Consider the following 20778-nt stretch of genomic DNA (forward strand, 5'->3'; position numbering starts at 1 on the left):
TTTATCTAAATAGATTAATTCTTTATCGAAGTATATTACTATCGATAATCGAATCGAATAGATAATAAAGAAGATTCTCGCTTTTAAATTTATTAATAACTATCTTAAATATAGAGTAAAATAGAAGAATCTCGATAAGAACCTTAAATAGTATAACTCGAACGATAGCGAATTTAAAAATTATTAAGATATAATCGATGATTTCTATAAATAATATTCGTAAGTAATTTACTAGTATTAAATACCTCGAATATCGCGTTTTTAAACGAATTAAAATTATTCGATATTTTATAACAACTTTATTTTTATATTTATAAAACGATTTCTTAGGCTTATATTACTTTATAACGATCTTATATTAAGTTTATTAAGCCGGCTTCCCTTATTAATATAACTCGTAATATATTCCGAGGCCATATTAGGTTATACGCGAATCTTACTATTATTATTACTAAATATAATCGATATTAACTAGATAACTTACTATAAAGAGACTTACTTTAATATAATTTAATATTAAATTAAAGTTTAGCGCCTATAACTCGATTTAATTCGAAACCCCTTAATTAATTAAATTAAATTATTTTATTATTATTCTTCGCGCTAGAATATCGACTTAAGAATTATTATTACTTACTAAAACACTTATAATCACCACTCATTTATTGTCTTATTAATTTCTTTTAATCTAGAATCTTTATATCTATTATATCTCTGGCTAGCGATAACGCTAACTTAGAGATTAAGATATAGACTTTTACTATTTATACTATCGCCGGAGAATATCGAGGTATTAGAGATCTCGAATATTAAAAGTTCTTTATTATTTTATTAATTTTCAAGCGAGCGTATATGTATACTATTTCTATTACTCTTTCACTTACTAATTATAAGAATATAATTCTATAAGAGGGAGGGGGTAGTGTTATAAGCGTACTCTATATCTCCCTTAATATACTATTTAGCTCTATGGCCTATTAGGGCCTAGCGTATCTTAGTAGAGATATCTACTATTATCTAATACCTTCTATCTATATAGTTATTCGATATCTAGTTATCTTATTTAATATACCTATATTAATATTACATCTATATCGATTCTAATAAGTTTATTAAGAATCGATATACTCTACTTTAATAAGAAATTAAATAGCTTCTAAATAACTTTCTAATTACTTAAAAGTATTATTAATAAGAAGTATATTAAGATATTCTAGATATTTAACTAGAGAGAAACAATCTTCTTTATTTTAATAATTCTTTATATTAAAGTTAAACTTTCGAAATTACTTTATCGCTAATATATTAGTAACCTTTAAGAAGTTATTATATATAATAAATATAAAGCGAGGTATAATTACTTTTATAATATTACTAGAATATATAAAAGCTTTAGACTAATCTAAAGAAGATATACTCTAATAAAATTCTAACGATAAGACTATAGAATTCGTAAGACTTTTATTAAAAGAAATTCTCGATAAATCTAAGACGTTAAGACGATAATAATATACTAATTTCTCGAGAAGATTTCTAATACTCGCCAGAATAATAGTATTATAACTTACTTACTTTTATAGTAATAAGAGAGTTCTAATAAGTAATAACGACGGCTTAAGAATCGAGTTAAATAATAGCAACTTCTTAAGATACTTATTAAAGGCTTTTTAAGTCTCGAGAAGTAGTTTAATAGATAAAAGAGGCTTTCTAAACTAAATAACTCAAAAAAGTACTTTTATAATAAGGTTTTTAATAAGGAATTTAGTGAAAAAATGAATAATAATAGATTATAGTCGGATAGGCTAAATAAAGATTCTAAAGATACACAAGAATAATAGTAAAGAAGATCCTACTTTAAGGCCATAAAAAGATTTAAGTAAAGACCTCCAAAGAATAAGGATGATTAGGTTTGTGTGGGTAGAAGAAGAATATAGATTCTATAAAGGAAGGATCCGAAGGATTCCCTAAGGATCCAGCTAAGGGAGTTATACTATATATGGCTAGCAAGAAAGAACGACCCCGCAGGAAGCGCCTTCCGACTTATCTACGCAATTACCTCCACCACCCCGAGCTCTTCTCGACAGCAGCCGACTAGGACGAATCCGAATCTGAAATCGTGGAGTTAGAAGCACCAGCAATCCTTGCCGCAGCCGCCTCTGACCCCGGTCCAGTGAATGGAGGACACCCCAACCCCTTATGCTCATCTAGCACCGCGGACATGAACCCAGCGACAAACGGCGCCACGGCAATCTGGTCTGCCTCAAACCTGATGACCAGCGCCGTCATCCGCTCGTTTTGTCCATTGTTCACATCGCACGGCTCTTTGTTGGGCGTGAATTCACGTTTGCCAAGCGAGACGGCGCCTGGGCATCCGATCTCTTGTCGTTCGTCGTCGATGGCTGTGTAATAGCCGGCTAGGTAAGGGGGAACGCTGATGTTGCTTGCCATGAGCTTGGACATCTCGGCGATTTGGCGGCTGATGCTTTTGCTGGAGCGGTCGCAAGCAACCTTGGCGCTTTTGGGACCGGTGGTACTGTGGGCTCCGGCTGCTGCTTGTCGTGCTTGGAGAGTGGCTGGAAGTGCTGATACTGAGACGGCGGCAGAAAGGAAGAGAGCGATGGAGGTGAGCTGCATCTTGAGGGGTTATGCTGGGATAGAGCTACCTGTGGTGGTTAGGGACCGGCACCACGTACTGCTGCAGGTTACCTACTGAGAAAATGTGCTATGGCTGAACCTCTGAAAGCGAATGAACTGCCGGACTGCTGGATTCAAGAGCCGAGACCTTTGACAAGTGTTTGGCGGGATCAGAGACCTTTTAGGAAGGAAGGACTGGAACAGTGTCATGACATCTGCGTATATTGAGTTTGATGGAGACCTTGAGCCTTCGGGATAAACAACCTCCGGAGTCTACTATAGAGAACAGGAAGCCCTGTCAAAACCACGATTCTGGCAGCCCATCACCATTGCTGGCGACGGACAACAGTTACACCTTGAAGCCTTGGCTTCTGAGAACTTAAACAAGTGGTAGATGTTCTTCGTCTTGACTTCGATTGTGAGAACCTAAAGGTGCCAGCGGCGCTCGAGGACCTGAATGAGTGACTTGGCGTTCGAGGTGTTTTTGCTGCATGCTGAAACCATGGTTCGGATCAGCCGCTAAGAGACGCCTCTTGGGCCAAAGAAGCCCCTTAAGGTCAAATTTCACAGCATGAATATGCCAAGCGAAGATGATGGCGGAATACGCAGGACCGTCAGTAGCGACAGGTAAAGTGTAGGTTTGTTCCGGAGTCTCCGGGTAAGAGTAGGCCATGATTCTCGGTGCGAGCTCAACGCCTTGAACCTTAGATCCCTTAAAGTCTACCATTGGCAAGGATGAGAGGCGCTTTCGTCGATACTCTCCACATATGTCAAATGTGAATAGATCTGCCATGGAACTGATTGACGCAACTGCTTTCACAGAGCCAGTGGTCAGATGGCTTGATGATTGGTTAAATAGACGTAAGGCTTTGTGTGGACATACTCGTATATATCCGGTAATGCCCGCTACATAATAATGCACAGTCTTAGATCTAATAAAACCGAGGGTAAGTTATGGGAGATACCCTCCGGAAACTCACCTTAAATTTATCCTCACATTATTACGCGGCGTAGGGCTTATAGAATTTAGATGGATTTTATTACACTATAATATAACGTTAATAATATAGCTTCGATTTAAAAGATTCTTAAAGCTTTAGAAATCTTATTCTATATTCTATAAATTTATTTTTAGTATTTTAATTTTACTATTATAAAAGAATAAATTACTGAAATCTTAAATATATAAGATTTTAAATCGTATATTATCGAATAGCGAGTATTATCGAATATAGTATAAAGTAATTTTTAAAGTCTCTTTATTAAAAGATAATATATTAATAAGAATTATAAGAAAGATAGATCTTATATAATAATCTAAATAAATAAGAGAGTTAGTTAAAAAAAAATCTTTATAATATATATTATAATACTCGATTTATAGTTTAAAATAGCGATATTAACGTTATTAATAAATTAATATTAAATATTAGAGATTAGAAGATAAGAAAATTATAATAATTTAATTAAACTAGAGAGTTAGTTAACGATTATTTTTTTATATCTCTATAATATATAATTTATATTATAATTAATAGTAGATAAAGTAATTATAGCTATTAATAACTATAATAAATATAATAAATAATATACGCTAAGAGCTTAGGCTACTTAAGATAGTAGTATAAGTATTTAATATAGCTCTAGCTCTAGTCTCACTCTCGCGAAATAACCTTATATTGAAATAGCGTTAAGTTTTAAGTGGCCTTTAGGCTAGATATAGTCTCGAACGTTATGATAGATACCTTAAATTGTGGTGAGGCTCTGGATTATGGTTTTGCGAAAATTAACACATCTGTCGAAATTTGGTCCCCACGCTTCCCAGCCACCGTGTTTCTCAGCCACCCAATTTTGTACTCTATGTAAGACCTGGCCCCGGAGAGGTCTGGAGAAACCAATCCAACTGTTCTACACACCGCACACCTGATATTCTAACAAAATCACCAGACCCCCTGGTCCAAATAGGTTGCCGTAGAAATACTTCGCCGCGAGAAAAGCGTACGCGGGTGACAGAGATACCTGCACACCTTGAAATTAAGTAGAAATTTGATCATGATTTCACAACGCAGAACCCTAGCAGAAAGGTTTTGCGTTGTGATTCAAAGATTTCGATAACACTCATATACCGTTTCGCAAAATCCAATTCATAAAGAGGGTATTCGTTGAGTTATTCCAGCCGACAAGGTAAAGGGATTTATTGCTGTGTGCAGGTATTTCTGTCACCCGCGTGAAGCGGTCGAGGGGTGCAGTAAATATTTTTTTTAAACGCGATCAAAACACCATCTTTATCGGTGTCATAAGAACATCACCTCTACTGAGACTTTGTAATCAAGTCTATAGGATGGATATGGCACCGTCAGAAGTCCTGGCCCTTGTAGCTTTCCGGCGATGTGCCGGAGGGCGTGACGGCATACGCGCTGGTTGACCATGACCGTGCTTTCAGTCTCCTCACCTCGCTCACCCTCGGGTTTCTCCCTCATTGTTGGCGTCCTTGCTGCGCCGTGCACTGATCTGCAAACCAAAAGCGACATGCCAGTTGGATGACTGGTTATGGTGGAGCTGTGACACAACTAGCTCCTTATTGATAAGAGGGACGAAGATAACGACTCGAAGGGTGCCGGTGATGTTGAATTGGACAATTATTCCGATCAAATCTCAAGGATCTGGCTGAGGTAAGATTATGCTAATCGTACCCAGGTAGCGCCGTTTCCCGTGTGCGGCGAAGACCAACATTTCATCTATTCCGAGGAGGCTTCGTCGTATCTTCGAATTCTGCCACTGGGTCTGCCTCATCCCTCTCGTTACCGTCCTTTTCAAATGCGACAGAATGACGCAATCTCGTGCCACGATGTCACAGGGCTTAAATTGTTGGTTATCGCCGCCATGCTTGAGTTTTGTACTAACCAGGCCCAGGACCAAGGCTCATCTAGTGCTATGGCTGAAACGAATATTTCACCGACCTTCCATACATCGACTCTTTGACCGCCGGGGGCACTGGACATGGCATCAGTTACGGATGACTTTTTGCCGGTAGCTCCCGTGGTTGAGTGGCAGTTAGCTGTTAGCACCACCCTAGTTCCAGGGCCAGCACCGCCCAGTCCTTCACGACAAGCCGTGAAGACTGCCGACTGCCGCTCCCAGAACAGATCCTGAAATGAAATCGATCGAGACCATAGTCACCACTGGACGAGTTGAAGTATCCCTCGACTGTTCTGCTCGGACATTGCCTCGTCAATCATGAAAAGTGGCAGCTATCCAAGCTCTTGATAGGAATAAAAGCATCATTGATTATGATCTTCCTTTCACGGGCCGAACGCGACTCAATCCAACCCATAGACGCCGGTTCTGGCGTCATTCATGTTCCATAGCTTGCAAGCGTGGGGTAATCTTGTTGTGTTTTGGTGTACCAACTTCCCGGGCACGTTCTCAGTGTTCAAGCTCACCCTGACACTGCGCGGGATGTCGGATTTGAGGGTAATCGGCTTGCCAGCAGGGCAGTGCTTCGGTACGATTATGCTTAATTGCTATCGCAGGTCCGGCTCGTATTCTGCTTGTGCTCTATATTTGCTCCACTCTAACAGTTAGCTTGTTTGGTGTTCATGGCCTCGAATGCAGTCAAATGTGATTGGAGGTCTTGCGTCGCTGGAAAGAAACAACGATAGGACCCTCAGATCCTGCAGTGTCTTTCCCAAGAAGTATTGCAGATTTCGAGTTGATTATTATATGCGCCCAACGCCCAGTTCTCTCTGTTTCTAGTAGCATCCTTCTCTCTCTCCTCGTCGTTTCCCTGACTGCCAATTCACCGAAGCAAGCATGATAGCTTCGATCGCCGGTATTCTCTTCACCCTCTTTGTGAACTTTAGTGCAGCAGTACCTCAAAATGTCCTTTGCGAAGATCCGCAAGGCCGCGAAAGACCAGATGGCCATATTTATTGGAGCACTTCAGATTGTGCTGGAAGCCCTGAGCAGACTTCACAGTCTTTTACCAGCTCTGTCTCAACAATGACACTCTCGGTCTCCACTTTGATCTGCACAGCAGAGTAAGTATCCGTGCTCCCGGGTTGAATAGATCGTTCTTTATGCTGACTTTCCAGTGCAAACACCGCTTCGCTTGTTCCCTCAGCACATGCCAAACCAGACCCTACCGTATGCAGCTGCGACAACGGCCAATATTACTCGACACTTTCAAAAACTGGATCTCTCTGTGCCTACACTACAAGTAACCCATTCGTGCTATTGCCACCAGATGCTGGTCCTTGGACTTTCGCCCCCGCGGACCTGGAACCTTCTACATGCACTGCTACTGTATTTCCAGTGTCCACGACGAACCTTATGCCTACAGGCGAGTTTGTAGTCGAGGTAAGTTGTACTATAACCTCAAGTAGAAAGGAGATCGCTGACCATTTATCAAGTCAGACTGGGAGGGTAGCAACACCTGGCTATTTTCTGCAGACGTAGGCATGAATCTATCGTCTCTTGGATACGGTGAATTTTCGCAGTCGCCGTTCACGCGCAATGCAAATGGAAGCTATACCTTGAGCATCCCGTCGGACGGAGGTATATTTTCCCACGGCTCATTCGTTACTCCTGTAACTAATGTTTTCAGGTGGTCAGTCTGTCACAGGGCTTGCCAGTGGTACGCCTGCAAACGCGGCGGAGGCCTACGCCCACGAATTTGCGCTTACTCTTTCGACAACATTAACTTGTGACATACCATTGCCACTACCTTGTCAGTCGAATGATAACAGATTGGACAGCTCCCAGTGGGACGCATTCAAAGTAAGTCTGATATTGTTCTTTCGCACATTCGCTGTTCCTCAACGCTGCCTTGTTTCCAAGCTCATCTGTTCGTTGTTAGACAGACAAATGGTGGGAATCTTACGTCTCAAATTACGCTTCGGCAAATTACACTTCGGTGGGCGGAAGGACGCTGTTCGAAGAACTAGTCTACGACTACATTGGCCCCATTGATCAATATTACTGCACGATTGGAAATGCGCAACTGAATGCAGACGGTTCTTTGGACGTGGGCTCCTGCATTTATCCATCATGTGTCGACGTCCATACAGATCTCTCCTCAAAAGACGGTTTCAGGCAAGGATACATGGTACTGGCCGACTGGGAAGGTAGCTATCTCTAGGTCTGTGGAGCAGAATGCCTTCAGGCTTACATCGTATCCACAGGGTTAAGTCACTTCTTGAATTACTGCTGGGATGTTTTGGATCAAGCACAGAACGGGTTTGACGACGTCATTACGGCGATCTTCCTTGTGAGTTCTCTCATGCGTGCCGCTTCCGGTCGAAGCAACGGTGGAGATTTTGACCGTTTTCCAGATTTTTTAGAGACCCTGCTAAGGCGAGCTGGCAGACCTTACTGCCTGTGACTGTAAGTGTTCTACCATGAGCTCCCGTACTCTTCAACTGGTTCTCATACTGCCAGGGGACGGTCTTTACTCTAATGTGTGTTGTTTTGCTCTTCATACAACCGTTCTGGGGAGGTGCCCTTATAGCCACAGCTGCAAATGTATGCGGAATATGTGGCCTTTTGGGTGCGCAGCTTAACTAAACGAACGGCAGGCTGTCTATGCCATTGGCGCCTCGCTAAATGGGATTGCCAATATTAAGAATCTTGGCACCCCGAATACAGCTGTGTTAGAGTGGGAAGGGTAGGCAGAGTCCTCCATCTGGATGAGTTTATCGTAAAGCTAAGCACTACTCGCGAAATCTAGAGCCACCGACACCCAGAACAACTGGCGAAATTATACGGGTAATATGAAGACCGGGCTTTCCCGTCTTCATGACTCCTACTTTCTCAATGCGAACCATACAGCGCCTGTCAATATCTCGACAGTCTTGCAAGGAGGGTTCTACCTGCCGGTAACGCCTACCGTGGACCAAACATCGGTTATACCTAGCGACAACGTAACCGCGTGGTTAGAGTCGTATGCTTGTGCTCGTTTGATCAATCAGCTATTTGACCAGAACGATTACTACATTGTCTACGTAAGTGCAATATCCTACACAGAAGTGAATACTCAGGAACTGACCCTTGTAGATTCCGTACGGTGAGCTAGAACATGGCCTTGAAACGGAGACACCCGATGACTGATAAGGCTAGGCTCCATGGTCAATGACGTCCCTGGCGGTGGATCCAGAGGCAATTTCTCCTTCGAGAAGTCGGATTGCGAACAATGGGTTGGGAATTCAAAGTTCAACAACAGTGTCTATGCTACTTGCAATACCGTAGACGGCATCGGTCCTGGAATGACAGTCATGGAGGGGTCAGTGCCTAACTCATTGTATCTTCCCCTGACTCGGATTCTGACGCTTAGCGACGACTATAGGATGCAGGACGCTGTCTTAGATTTCACGACTTACAACTACAAAACCGCCTTCACGCAGACGTTCACCGATGGCATCTTCACGTACAACCCTGAAGATGTCATCCAGTCTAGCGTTGCTGGCTGGTTGGACTATGGGTACAAGTAAGATCGTGCCCAGGCAGACCCACATTTGACAAGCTTACTTACACCCTACCTGCCAGCTACACCCTGGTCAATCAAAATTATGGCTTCTCCCCTGACGCTCTTGACTCCGTCGAAAACTTCAGAGAGCAACTCCTCGCTGTTGCTAACATTAGATCAAACTCGGAAGGCGTTTACAACCTACCCGTCTGCGTGCTCAATGAGCTCGATTCCATGCCAGAGTGTTTCAAGGCCGTGCCGGAAAATGATAACGATGGCGCCAAGACTCCGCTTACGTTGGATGAGTTAAACTATTGCTATATCCATCCGATCAATTGTTTAGGTGGTAAGTGCATTCTTTGAAACGTTGATCCCTCTCGAGAGTGGGGATTCCTCAGAATCGAATTGACCACACGCAATAGACCAATCCGGTATTCTGCCATCCAAAAACGCAACGTACGGCTTTCAACATTTCCGAGACTATATTTCCGATAGGCTGAGAGACAACCTGAACCAAAACGATATGTCAGATATAGGTGATTTGTTTACTCCACCATAGTAACGGCAAGGCTACTAGAGATCTGAGATCCCTAAAAGGCATTGATGAGATGGATACCCGATTGAATTATGATTTAGACTATGTTTTGGTAATTTCAAACACGCTCGTGTTGCTGAGATCATTTTTCACCTTTCATCAAGATTCTCGTTTAAAGAGCAGTTTCCTTTATAAGCTTCTCAAAACAGGAATAAGTAGCTAGTCAGCATGGACGCGAAAGCTTGCCATTACCAGCAATTCAATGGTACCCGTTGGGCCATTTCTGCAATCCAGACTCATTGTGATCTTGAGCATTCAACTTTTCAAGGTCAAACAGATTGATGCTGCGCTACAGAACTGTGTCGTTAACTTGGACAAGCTTGTTTCGCTGTTGCATCGTATCCAGATGTTTGCGCTATATCTTGCGAGCCCTGCAATGGGCGTGCTGTATAATTTGAGACACAGCGCAGGGGAATCGATCTTTTGCGCAGGGGTGCGAATGGCGAGTCTTCATATCCTCAAACCCTCGTTCTTTCTCGAACATGAACCATTTCTGGTAAATAGCCATGTCCCATGCAATACCATTGTTGGACGGCGGCCCAGTCTCACGACATTCGGCGGCAATGTTGCCGGCCATATCCTAGATCTCTTCCAGGCTTATGTGAGCAGTGGTGGCGGGTGTGACGAGGGGTTTTTGGATGCTGTGATGCCTGCTTTCCATGGTAAGGGTTAGATAGTAGGCATACAGGGAACTCGGGAGATAGGGTTTCCTCCGACAGGTAAGCCATTTGAAAGAAATTGCTAAATTTTGTGGCGCGAGCCTGGAAACATGTCGCATCATTCACCGCTTTCCCATATCGTCCTGGGCTCGGGCTATCCATACCGACACCAGGTGAAAGCCGAGAACGTTGGGGCTACCGTTGTGCTGGCCGTGGCATCGATAGCGCAGCGCGTTGACGCCAGGGATGTCGAGAGATGCAGTGGTACTACCTATTACACATAGTGATTCGATCGCCGGTTGTTGCGTTATCATAACGGCCGATGGTAATGCCTAACCTGATAGGCGTACGAGAGTAATTAATGGCTTTACAAAAGACCTTTTTCTATGCATCATCGTCCCGCAATCCCCGGGCATTTTCCGTCCGATCTATCCATTGGGGTCTTTTGGCGGTTCCTCAAAGTGACAACCGCCAACTTCTCGACCTTGCAAGAACGGTAGGAGGATCGACAACGCCACAGCCCTCACTAACAAGTGGAGTTTCGTCTTTCCGCTTAATCGTGTGCAGGTTGCTAACTCAGATGCGAGGATCTAGATGCAGAGAAAAAGCAGATGACGATGTCGGGATGGTTGAGAAGCGAGACCATTTGTAGTCAAGCGGAGTGTTGGTCTGAAAGACAAAGTGTAGGCATCTGTTATCAATATTAGAGATTCATGTTCACTATCCTGCTAGCTGGCCAACCATTCTTTCGCATGAATGAGTTGTCCAAAGTTGAAATACAATGCATGCTCGTCATCCCTCCGACCTTTAGATCAGGAGATCTACCTATCCTAGCACCGCTCTATACGCGAAATCCACGACGACCTTCCCTATCCACAGCACGACCCCCAGTATGGCAGCGGCGATAGAATTCCCACGCTTCAATTGCTTCGAGTCCAAGTAGTTCGTTCGCTCTTCTGTCTACAGCATGGATTCTGCTTCCAAATTGTGGACCGTGCCCGTCACGTTCATGTTCATCGGGTCTGACTCGTACGAACTCAAAGGCGTGCTATTACTTGTCAGACCACACACTCATTATAACAGATAGACATATTTCCGAAATATAGAATTATGGTACGTACACACATCTCATGTAGCATTGTAGAGAATATAGCCCTGAAGAGACTGACAGCAGCATTTGGATTTGAGAAGATACCTCTGGCATTGAGAAAGATATCTACGCGCCCAGGCTGCGTGTGGATTGTGATGCCGTAGTTGTCGCGAAGGGCTTCCTCTAACATTGCCAACTCGTGGGCACTTCCCCAACCAACGCGAACGTTCCCTTGGAGTACGCCCCCGAAGAAGACGATGTCGAGATCACAGAAGCATTTGATGATCAGATCCGGACCCCAAGGGCCCGACTCAGCCTCGTCCAAAGCACGTGCGAGGCATCTGATGGCGTCTTGCTCGCAGGATGAAGGCGATCTTCTTTGATCGTTGTGCTCGATGATCTCTCGGCTTGCCCGGCTAGCACTCACGAATGGACGTTCATTGTGATGAGAAAATTGCTCGGTGGCATTGATATCTCTCTGGCTGCATGGATATGGTGTCCCTCGTTGTGCATAAATGCTTAATAAAGACGCGTGATATAGCCGCTCTCGAGCACTGGAAGACATCTTAAGTTACCTCTTTGGCGTGACTGAGAGGTAGAAATATTTTGAGCTTGAAGAAGATGCATGGAATTTGAAAGCGGTGAACTTTGGGGATAAACCCCGAGTAAGGATGGGGATTTCTTTATAAAAGAAAGGAGCAATCAGTATTTGACGCTCTCTACAACTCTTCCCCACAATTCAGGCATCACATCGTTTCGGTGGCGCTAAAGGCCTGGGTCGCGAGGGTGGCAAGTCATTCCGTCGATTGGACTGATCGCTTGTGAACACTGATGGTAACACAATCTCTGGAAGATTAATTTACACATCACATTGCTTCGGTCTCGTCGTTAGCGGACAGCACAATTTGGAATCACAAGTCACTCCGCTGATAAGACTCCAGTGAACCTTCCTAGCATGAAGACGCACAGATCGAAAAGACAAGTGCAAAAGTGTTATGAGGAGGAATTGGCGAGTGACAAAGAAGTGTTATTGCTGCAATGCCTGACGGGAAACGATCAGTAACAAACCCCTCATGGCATCATGAATCTTGAACAATGTCTTATATAGACCCGAAATAGTCAAAGTATCAGCAACGGCAACGTGGCCTATCTCTAAAAGATGATGATTTGCCATGTCCAAACGTCGAGACCTCTCATTCATGATGTTAGCGACCCCAGAGTTATTGCCTTCGAAAAGCTTCGAAATAGGCCAACACGAGTTGCTGACTCGCATGGGACCGGATTTTGTTTGGCAAATCTCCTCGGTACCGCGATACGAAGGTATAGCCTAGCCTGGAATACATCGAGCCTTAGTAGCTCCTCTCAAAGTAAGGAGCAGCAATCAAATCTCAACTAAGTTGTCGACAAGCCTACTGTTGAACCGAAGCAAAGGTGTTGGAGAGGGGCGCATTCTTAACAACAATTTCATAATGCTTGAGCTCACGTTGGTGATGGCATGATAAGGACAATTCAGATTTCACCCTGTGGCATGGCTACAATGCTTGATCTTTGGGCCAGAAGCCCAACATTCTCTCGCAATTATCTAGTGACATGGCTTCTTCAGGGCAACGCAATACAAGGTTGCAGTCGTACCGAGCACAAGATCAAGAGAACAGGCAGTGCCCTTCGCCTATGTCCATACTCCTCCGCAGTGCAAGGCTGCCAACTGACAACTAGGCGGATTTCAGAAGGTAATGTCTCACTGGGATGTGGAGGTCTTGCATTGCGCCAGCCGGGAAGGCTGCGCCGGTCGCTGTGGTCTCCCAAGATCCGGAGAGTGCAGCTTCTTAACCCGATTATCTCTATCTCAATCTCCAGAAATGGTGGTTGCACGACCACTGGAATCCAGTGCCAGAAAACTCAGGACACCCTGGGCGCGGGTTCGCATTCTGCCAGATAAGGTAGCTTTCCCAGCCGCTTCTTTCATGCTTGCAGGTCGCTTCTTGATACCACATGCTTGTGCCCGTGAGGCACGTTTGGTCTTGTTCACTCCCGGGGCCGAGGTATTTCTGCCGCGGCCACGTCTCGATCGTTGGGTGGTAGTTTCAGCTGCTAAATGGCTTCGGCTTTCAGAAAGGTCGGTGGTCGGTCCTATTGGGAGACTAGCATGGAAATTGTCGACTTTTGTAGTAATTCTTGGTGGTTCCTGCTTTGGGTTGCGCCCCGCAGCGCTTTCCTCCCGGTTTTTGTGTCGGTTCGGCTCGCCATGACGCTCGAAATCCCGCGAAGCTTCAGCATTCTCCTCCGCACTAAAGTCTGGAGTCAACGATACGGTCCTGAGGGGGGGTGGATGGTTCTTATTTTGGTCGTAGTCGCCGTGATATATTGTCTCATCCACCTCTTCTATATCGATCATGCGTTGAACGGTTTCGTCTCTTTTGACCCATTGCGGCAAGCGCAGAATCCTATCCTGAGATGGAATACCCCAAACATGTTCCAGCCACCTATCAGGGATACGATTTGAAGTGTCACTCTCTTGGATGCGGACGTTCAGTTCAGGAGGATGTAGGGATTGAAGGAAGTGGAAGTCAGAGGGATCATCGCCCTGGGATTTGTAGTTGAGAAGCTTCTGTGGGCAAAAGCAGGGGTGGAGGTGCTCTATGCAGTTGTCAGCCAGTGAAGGAGTGGTGAGTAAAATGTCACCAACCCTCGCAGTCACAGGGTACGGGCTTGGGCTTCACGCTCCTCTGGTACTGCAGCTCCGCCGCAATCCTTTGATCCTCTGTTATGACGGGGGGCGGAGGGGAATGCCCATGTTCCTTGACATATTCTTTCAACCATTTACGTCTCTCCTCCACATCATGGCTCTCCTTCTCCTTCCAAGAGGAAAAACCTAGAGCTTCCACCTTTCTCTGGCTCTCGGCGCGCACTTGGGCCATGCTTTCTCGAAGACTGCGATAGAAGTCATCATCGGGGTATTGCTCAAGCTTCTCTTCGAAGCTCCGTTGCGGCAATGGTGTTGAAGGTGTGGGGGGATGGAAGCCTTCTGGCCAGTCAGCAAATAGGTCTTCGGGAAACATTGGCTCGTCCGTCTGTGACGGCTTTGCATCTTCGCTCCTTGAGGCATCGTGGTCGTTCGGAGGTGGCATTTCGCAAGAAAGGCTGTTCAGTCGATTAATGTGAGTCTATGCATTGCGAGAAGAAAGGAGAAGGAGTGCAGGGTTCCAAGAGTTGAAAGAGCGAAGAGTGTAAGATTGATGCCAAGGGCGGGTAGCGGAGATCTTCACGTGACTTGGTGTGATTACTTAAGAATACTTTTACCCCGCGGGAGGCTTCGCATCAGAGTCTTCTCTCTATCTACAATATTCCTTCTACTATTCTTTTTCTCTTCAACTCTAAGAACTCATACTTGTAGCCAAAGACAGTATGCCTTCCACTATCGTGGGACCCGCATCATCATTTCAAACCTCATACTACTACTATGCTTCACTTCTCAACAACAATAGGCTTCTTCCCAGCCTTCTGCTTGTCGCCTAATTCTTATCAATCTACCGTCTACGCCTCCTCTCATCACCCATATCACATATGATTTGCAGCAGTAGTGCTCCGAAGTTCAGACTACATGATGCTCTGCCTTCTGTACATATATATTTGGCTACACGGGCACTTGAGCTTCATTTGCTGGGCTTAACACATGCGGCCGCATGATATCACGCCTAGCGTGGCTTGGCATCCCTACATAAATTACCTGTCTGTAACACCATCATCCCTCCATAGCTTGTGTTCTGTTCCTGCTGAACACACCTCATTCAATCCCATTTTGATCCCATTTCACTCCCATTTCACTCCAGATATTCATCTAGTCCACTCTACGATAAAATCCTCTTCGCGCCTCGAGTGATACATTATCGTTTGTATGACTTTGGTGATACTAGTCACCGAGTAGCTGTACCATGGCCGACCCGGCCAGTCTATCTGAAGTGGACACCGTGCCCGTTATACCGGCCTCATGGACGCAAAATTCTAACACGGACAATGTCTTTGGTTGGCTGAGGCCTATGAATGAATTTGCGCGTAATGCGTTTCACCTTGTTGTGGACGACATGATTCACAATCCAGACACCCACCTACATGAGCGCCAGTTCATCCATTTGGACGGCAAAGAGACTGTCAGATCTGTAAGCGTTTCTGGTTCAGACGATCAAGCCGATCAAGAAGAGCCAGATCAAGTACAATTTGTTGGAGCTTTCAAGTTCAGCACTTCGGTACATCCGAAAAACCTAGCCAAGGGATGGTTCATCGGCACCGGGCGTGGAAAACCAGAGGTAGATGTTGTGATTGGGCCACCCGATTCGAAATGGTACAGCAATAAGATCCTGGGAAATCATGCACGACTCTACATTCACAAGGAGTCATGTCAGACCACGGTGGAAGCTCTTCACAGTATGGAGGTCAGTGGGTCAACAGGATTCAAGCACATTGATCAAAGGATGAGTGCTTCTTCCAAGGTTCTCGAAGACGGGCATCTGGTTGAATTCGGGCGATGCATGTACCTCTTTCATCGTGGAGACGCCATTGCAAATGGCAAATTTGAGAAAAGCCTCTCTGGATTCATGAAATATCATCACGGTGATCAGTGGAAGGCTCACCCAATACTCTCAGCACCGTCGACGGGTTCTCATCTGACCTTTGACGGGTATACCTTCTTACCTGGAGCCTTTGCCGGAGGAACATTTGGTGAAGTGACCGCGGGTTGGGCACAAGATGGCTCGGCTGTTGCAATAAAAAGATTCAAACGGCCGAATGGAAAGCAGCTCAGTCAACATCTAAAGATTATGGACCTTATTGGTAAACATGTAAGTCTTTCCAGGAAGGGAGAGAAGCGGCTGAAGCGACAATGCTCTAACATTGAGAAAGACAAATATCTTGGAACTCATCCATTCAACCAGCAACCTCGAGCCAGCATTCCCAGCTATATATTGCGTGTACAGCCCTTTGGCTCTGGCTAGCCTTGAAGACGTGGTCATTTCCAATAAAATCAACCTCCCTGCTCAATTTGCATTACTCTGCGACTACTTGCGGGGTCTGGTATATCTACACGAAACCAAGGGGATAATGCATCGGGACATCAAACCCAGCAACCTCGGTGTTCTTTCCTTCAGCCCTCCTAGGGGAATCATCTTGGACTTGGACGCAGCCACGACAGAGGAAAAATCAGATGACCACGGTCAAGGAACATACTCCTATCTCGCGCCCGAGATCATAAATCTGAAGATGGGGTCTACGGTCGAGCAGAAAAGATATGGAAGCTCAGTAGACGTATGGGCCTTGGGTATGAGCGCCTTCCGCGCCTTGAGAGGGCAACATGTCAATTGGAATGATTATGATGATATGTGGACAAGAGGTCGAAAGTTGCCGGGGACAGAGATTACCGACTTTGTCCTGGAGGGCAGGCTAAAAAGGTTCCATGACGGTTTTGAGCAAAGGGTCATCACGCTCGGGGGGTATTTGAAATATTTCACGCTTCTCCAAGGGATGACTATGTGGGATCCTAATGACCGGCTTTCCGCGTCTTTGGCACTGAGGGACGCCGGAAATCTTGCAGCAACACTGGGAAGAGCGACCATACTTCCAAGGCCTAGTACTCAGGGTACCAAGCGTAAGATCGGCGAGGATTGACGGCGATCTGGGAGCCTGGGCTGAGAGGAGCACAAAGGGGCCAATTATCTGGTCAAATACGGCTTCACATACGAGACAGAACTAGCCTTTTTACCCTCTGTCTTGCTTTTGAAATGTTGCTTGACTCCCTCAATCGCCTCTCTTTCACGAACATTGCCTCAGTTCTCAGTGTTGGCGGACATTCTTACCGGAGGCGTAGAGGCACTATCAGACTAGAATACATGTAAAAAATGCATGCTGGTTGGCATGCACCGAGACCATAGGCGTAGATGTGATGAAGAATATACCCAACGGACCCTTCCACATTGGCTCGTCGTCAGTATCAGTTCGAGTGGCCCTGGGATCTCGCTAAGCTTTCTCTGTCAGCTCCGAGAGTTGAACCGAAGTGAGCATGTGTAAAGATCATTGAAGACACGCTTCCTCTCGTGCTTTGGACCTCTGGGTCCGAAATAACTATGAGCGCCTATATCCGCTTTCATGATTACTGTACTCTCCGGGCATCCAACCTATTGCGGGCGGAGCTGTCTTGATTTATCAGCTGAGGATACCGCCTTTCGCTACTACCTCACGCTTCCCTGTTCACGACGTTTCTGCAAAGAGCCATGATTGATATCTTAATCACAGATTACGACTAAACCCAGAACTATGGACCGCCCCCCTCGCTCCGTCTGCTGCATAAGCCCCGCAGCCAACCTTTAGTCTCGAGTCCACCGAGAGTCCACAATCTCCCCCCTCTTCCCTTCCCACCACTGGCCGCGACCACACCCCATCTTTCCCAATTCGAAAGCTCCAAGACGTCAATCCAGTCTTCGAAGTTCCTAACCGATAAGTTCCCTCGCGAACACGACGACCTCCGCATCTCTATCCCCGAACACTATAATACTCCACAACAGCAGCGGGCGGACGAGTCTTATAATTCGTCACTCGACATCATTAGAAGCTCAAATACATCGACCAATATACTCTCTGCGACGGACTGCCAGACTGCCACCTGCGTTCCAGGGTCTCGTAGCCGGCTGTTAGTAATTACGACAGCGATAACGCGATGGTTGTGGGGCCCTAGAGACACGAGGCGTGCTTGCTCGTCGAAGCTTGTGCTATCCGCTTTTCTAAGCATCCAATCTATGCTCTTACAAATGGTATTAAGCTATCCCAGAGTCCATCTTCCTAAGTTGCAGGCAACGTCCCGCGCTAAATCTAAGTACTGTGTATGTTGCCGGAGGCAGGCAAAAGTCCGGATGCGCGGTTTGATTCTCAAGTCTTCTTCTTAAATTACATAGATGGAAGTGGCTGACTTCCGGTCTCTGTGGATATTTGATCGAGCTCTGATGAACCTGGCCGATAAATTGTCCTCTCGTAGCAAGCTTATTCTAAAGGCCGTTCATCCCTCAAGCCTCATTCCCTACTTCTGTGACTACTACCCACTGATTGGGGAATTGTGCTAGTTCGCCGCAGAGGCAGACGCCAGTATAGATTATCAAATGAACCTTTTCCTCAAGGTTCCCGTCTTTCTCTCCTGTAGAAATGCTTCACTATAGAATTACTACGTCAATACGGAATCTCAAACTTCGCCCTCACTGATAGCAGCCCTATTCCTGCCCTTGACACTGCGATCCAGAGCTCCTGTAGCGTCAACGTGGCCGACACCAACGGCCTTTTCACCCTTGTTCTCCAGCATGTTCATCGATTCCTCAGTGGCGTTCAGATGCTTGAAACACACCCAGAAGAGCCCAGCGGCGATGAGAGTAGCGATGCAAAGGCCAGTATACATCCACACCAACCTCGGATCCTTCGCGATCGGTGCCAGTGCCATTCCAAGTGCAGATCCGAACGCGGACTGCAGGAGGAAGATGGACATGACGAACGACTTCATGGATGGCGGCGCTTTCGTGAAAGCGTACTCTAGTCCAGTGACGCTCGCCAAGATTTCCGATACGGCCATGAAGAAGTACGCTGGCGTTTGCACCGCTATATGGACCTCATTGGGCAAGTGGGAAGTGTCGCACGCAAGAGGGGCGTTGTAGCATGGTGGGGATGAGTAGATCAAATGCTGCACAATGGCTGCATATGCCATGGCGAGTGCACCGAAGACGAAGCCCCATGTAATACGAGTGATCGGTCGGAACGGTATACCAATCTTGCGAAGGCCGGGATAGAGAAGGCGATCGAAGATGGGAATAAGAAAGATGATAGTAAGAGGGTCGATATTCTGCATGAAGTCATTGGGAATGCCATGGAGTTGCATGGTACCAGCTGTTATCAATGTCAACGAGGTCCTTTGCTTCATCGATGGACTGATGATGGCAGTACTCACCTTGTGAGATAAAATTGTTCAACATTTGCGAGTAGGCGACCCAGTATATTGGGTAAAAAAGGAAGACGCGACATGCGGCGAGCCCACGTTGGAGCTCAACTATGTAAACATCGTCCCATGACGTTTTGTACTTGCGTCCGCGCTCATCTTGGTAGGAGGGCTTCGCGGCGTCTGCAACGTTATCAGCATCGAACAAGAAAAGGGATGCTGACGCGGCAGCAGCGGTCGACTTACCCATGTTGCCCCCGTTTCTCAAGCCAATCCACATCGCCCTGAACGCATCTATAATTATCGAACCCTTGGGAGGATGGACTACGTAGTATCTCTCCCCTGCGATCAAAATGGCAATTCCAAGAACAAAGAAGCATAGACAGAGAAGATACGCCGTCCAAAATCCTGTCGATTGTTCCATTTCTGTGGTGGCAATTGGGGACAGACAGCCCAGGTTGACGCACAGATAGAAGATCTTGAATTTGGTTTTAGCATATGGTAAGGTTGGAAATCGCGTAGGGGACCCACCATGTAAATACGCTGAATGGTGATTGCAGGATCGACGATTACCCTCTCACCACTCTTCAAGACCCGAATAGTCATCTTGGTTTGGCGGTACTGTTCTGCGACCAAAGGACTAACGTTCGACTTAATGCCGCCGGTACCTAACCCAATAACTGCCTACCAGTGGCATCTAACATCAGCGTTCGTTGCGGAGAGCCACCGTGCGAGGACTTTTACCATAGCTGCAATTAAGCCACCCAAAGCTGCGCCATGCTCGATTGCCGAGGGTAGGGAGGTGCAGAACAGTATGAAGATGCCAGCCAGATAGATGAAGGCAGAGTACAGGATTGTCTTGTATTTGCCGAGGTACTGATCGGAAACGATGGCACCAAGAATTGGTGTCCCCTGAAAGACGGTCAGTATCAACCGACTTTGCAGTCTGAGAGAATTTTATTGAGACCGTACATAGCACCAGAACTGGAAGACTGAGAAACGTTCCGTTAGCCACGTCCCATACAGCATCGGCCATGTAGCACTTACAATTCGTCAGCCCTGTCGCCCCAGTTTGGCCCAAGCCTGTCAGTATTTAGCTGCTGAATCCCCTAGTACGGTGATCGCCTAGAAAGCTGTACCGATAGCTCCACGAACAGGTGTATCGTGAGGGTCATACTGAATGTAGTTTTGGAATGGGCCGGAGAGACCGTAGTAGGTGAATCGTTCACATAACTCGACTAGCGCCACGATGAAAGCGGACCACGGCAAACGATCTGCGACTTTTCTCATGGTCGCTAGCTCTTCCTCAGTAGGTTCGTCGCCGTCGACAGATACGATGTCGCTCGCAGATAGTTGACCAGGCTCGTCTGCCTTCAT

General features: G+C 46.0%; 6 protein-coding genes across 6 annotated transcripts; 2 read left to right on the plus strand and 4 right to left on the minus strand.

Moving 5' to 3' along the window:
• Positions 1-2091: 2091 nt before the first annotated feature.
• On the minus strand, positions 2092-2634 carry HO133_006222 (uncharacterized protein; the record flags this gene model as incomplete). The annotated part of the gene is made up of 1 exon (XM_037297121.1): positions 2092-2634. One exon carries the CDS (start codon positions 2632-2634, stop codon positions 2092-2094), a length of 543 nt encoding a protein of 180 aa, XP_037147695.1.
• Positions 2635-6514: 3880 nt separating this feature from the next.
• HO133_006223 (uncharacterized protein) lies at positions 6515-9682 on the plus strand (the record flags this gene model as incomplete). Its single annotated transcript, XM_037297122.1, has 14 exons — positions 6515-6611; positions 6758-6993; positions 7047-7191; positions 7241-7413; positions 7493-7760; positions 7818-7903; positions 8074-8157; positions 8211-8299; positions 8363-8636; positions 8689-8698; positions 8752-8914; positions 8978-9118; positions 9178-9443; positions 9657-9682. 14 exons carry the CDS (start codon positions 6515-6517, stop codon positions 9680-9682), a joined length of 2058 nt encoding a protein of 685 aa, XP_037147696.1.
• Positions 9683-11176: 1494 nt separating this feature from the next.
• HO133_006224 (uncharacterized protein) lies at positions 11177-11882 on the minus strand (the record flags this gene model as incomplete). Its single annotated transcript, XM_037297123.1, is given in 3 exon segments — positions 11177-11311; positions 11473-11857; positions 11869-11882. 3 exon segments carry the CDS (start codon positions 11880-11882, stop codon positions 11177-11179), a joined length of 534 nt encoding a protein of 177 aa, XP_037147697.1.
• A 1405-nt stretch (positions 11883-13287) lies between these two features.
• HO133_006225 (uncharacterized protein) lies at positions 13288-14569 on the minus strand (the record flags this gene model as incomplete). The annotated part of the gene is made up of 2 exons (XM_037297124.1): positions 13288-14078; positions 14128-14569. The coding sequence occupies 2 exons, from the start codon at positions 14567-14569 to the stop codon at positions 13288-13290; spliced, it is 1233 nt and encodes a 410-aa protein (XP_037147698.1).
• Positions 14570-15373: 804 nt separating this feature from the next.
• HO133_006226 (uncharacterized protein) lies at positions 15374-17099 on the plus strand (the record flags this gene model as incomplete). The annotated part of the gene is made up of 2 exons (XM_037297125.1): positions 15374-16276; positions 16338-17099. 2 exons carry the CDS (start codon positions 15374-15376, stop codon positions 17097-17099), a joined length of 1665 nt encoding a protein of 554 aa, XP_037147699.1.
• Positions 17100-18660: 1561 nt separating this feature from the next.
• On the minus strand, positions 18661-20778 carry HO133_006227 (uncharacterized protein; the record flags this gene model as incomplete). The annotated part of the gene is made up of 6 exons (XM_037297126.1): positions 18661-19352; positions 19414-19584; positions 19648-19879; positions 19933-20085; positions 20146-20313; positions 20557-20778. The coding sequence occupies 6 exons, from the start codon at positions 20776-20778 to the stop codon at positions 18661-18663; spliced, it is 1638 nt and encodes a 545-aa protein (XP_037147700.1).

This window comes from Letharia lupina, assembly GCF_014066315.1.
Source record: "Letharia lupina isolate WasteWater1 chromosome Unknown contig_23, whole genome shotgun sequence".
NCBI lineage: Eukaryota > Fungi > Ascomycota > Lecanoromycetes > Lecanorales > Parmeliaceae > Letharia > Letharia lupina.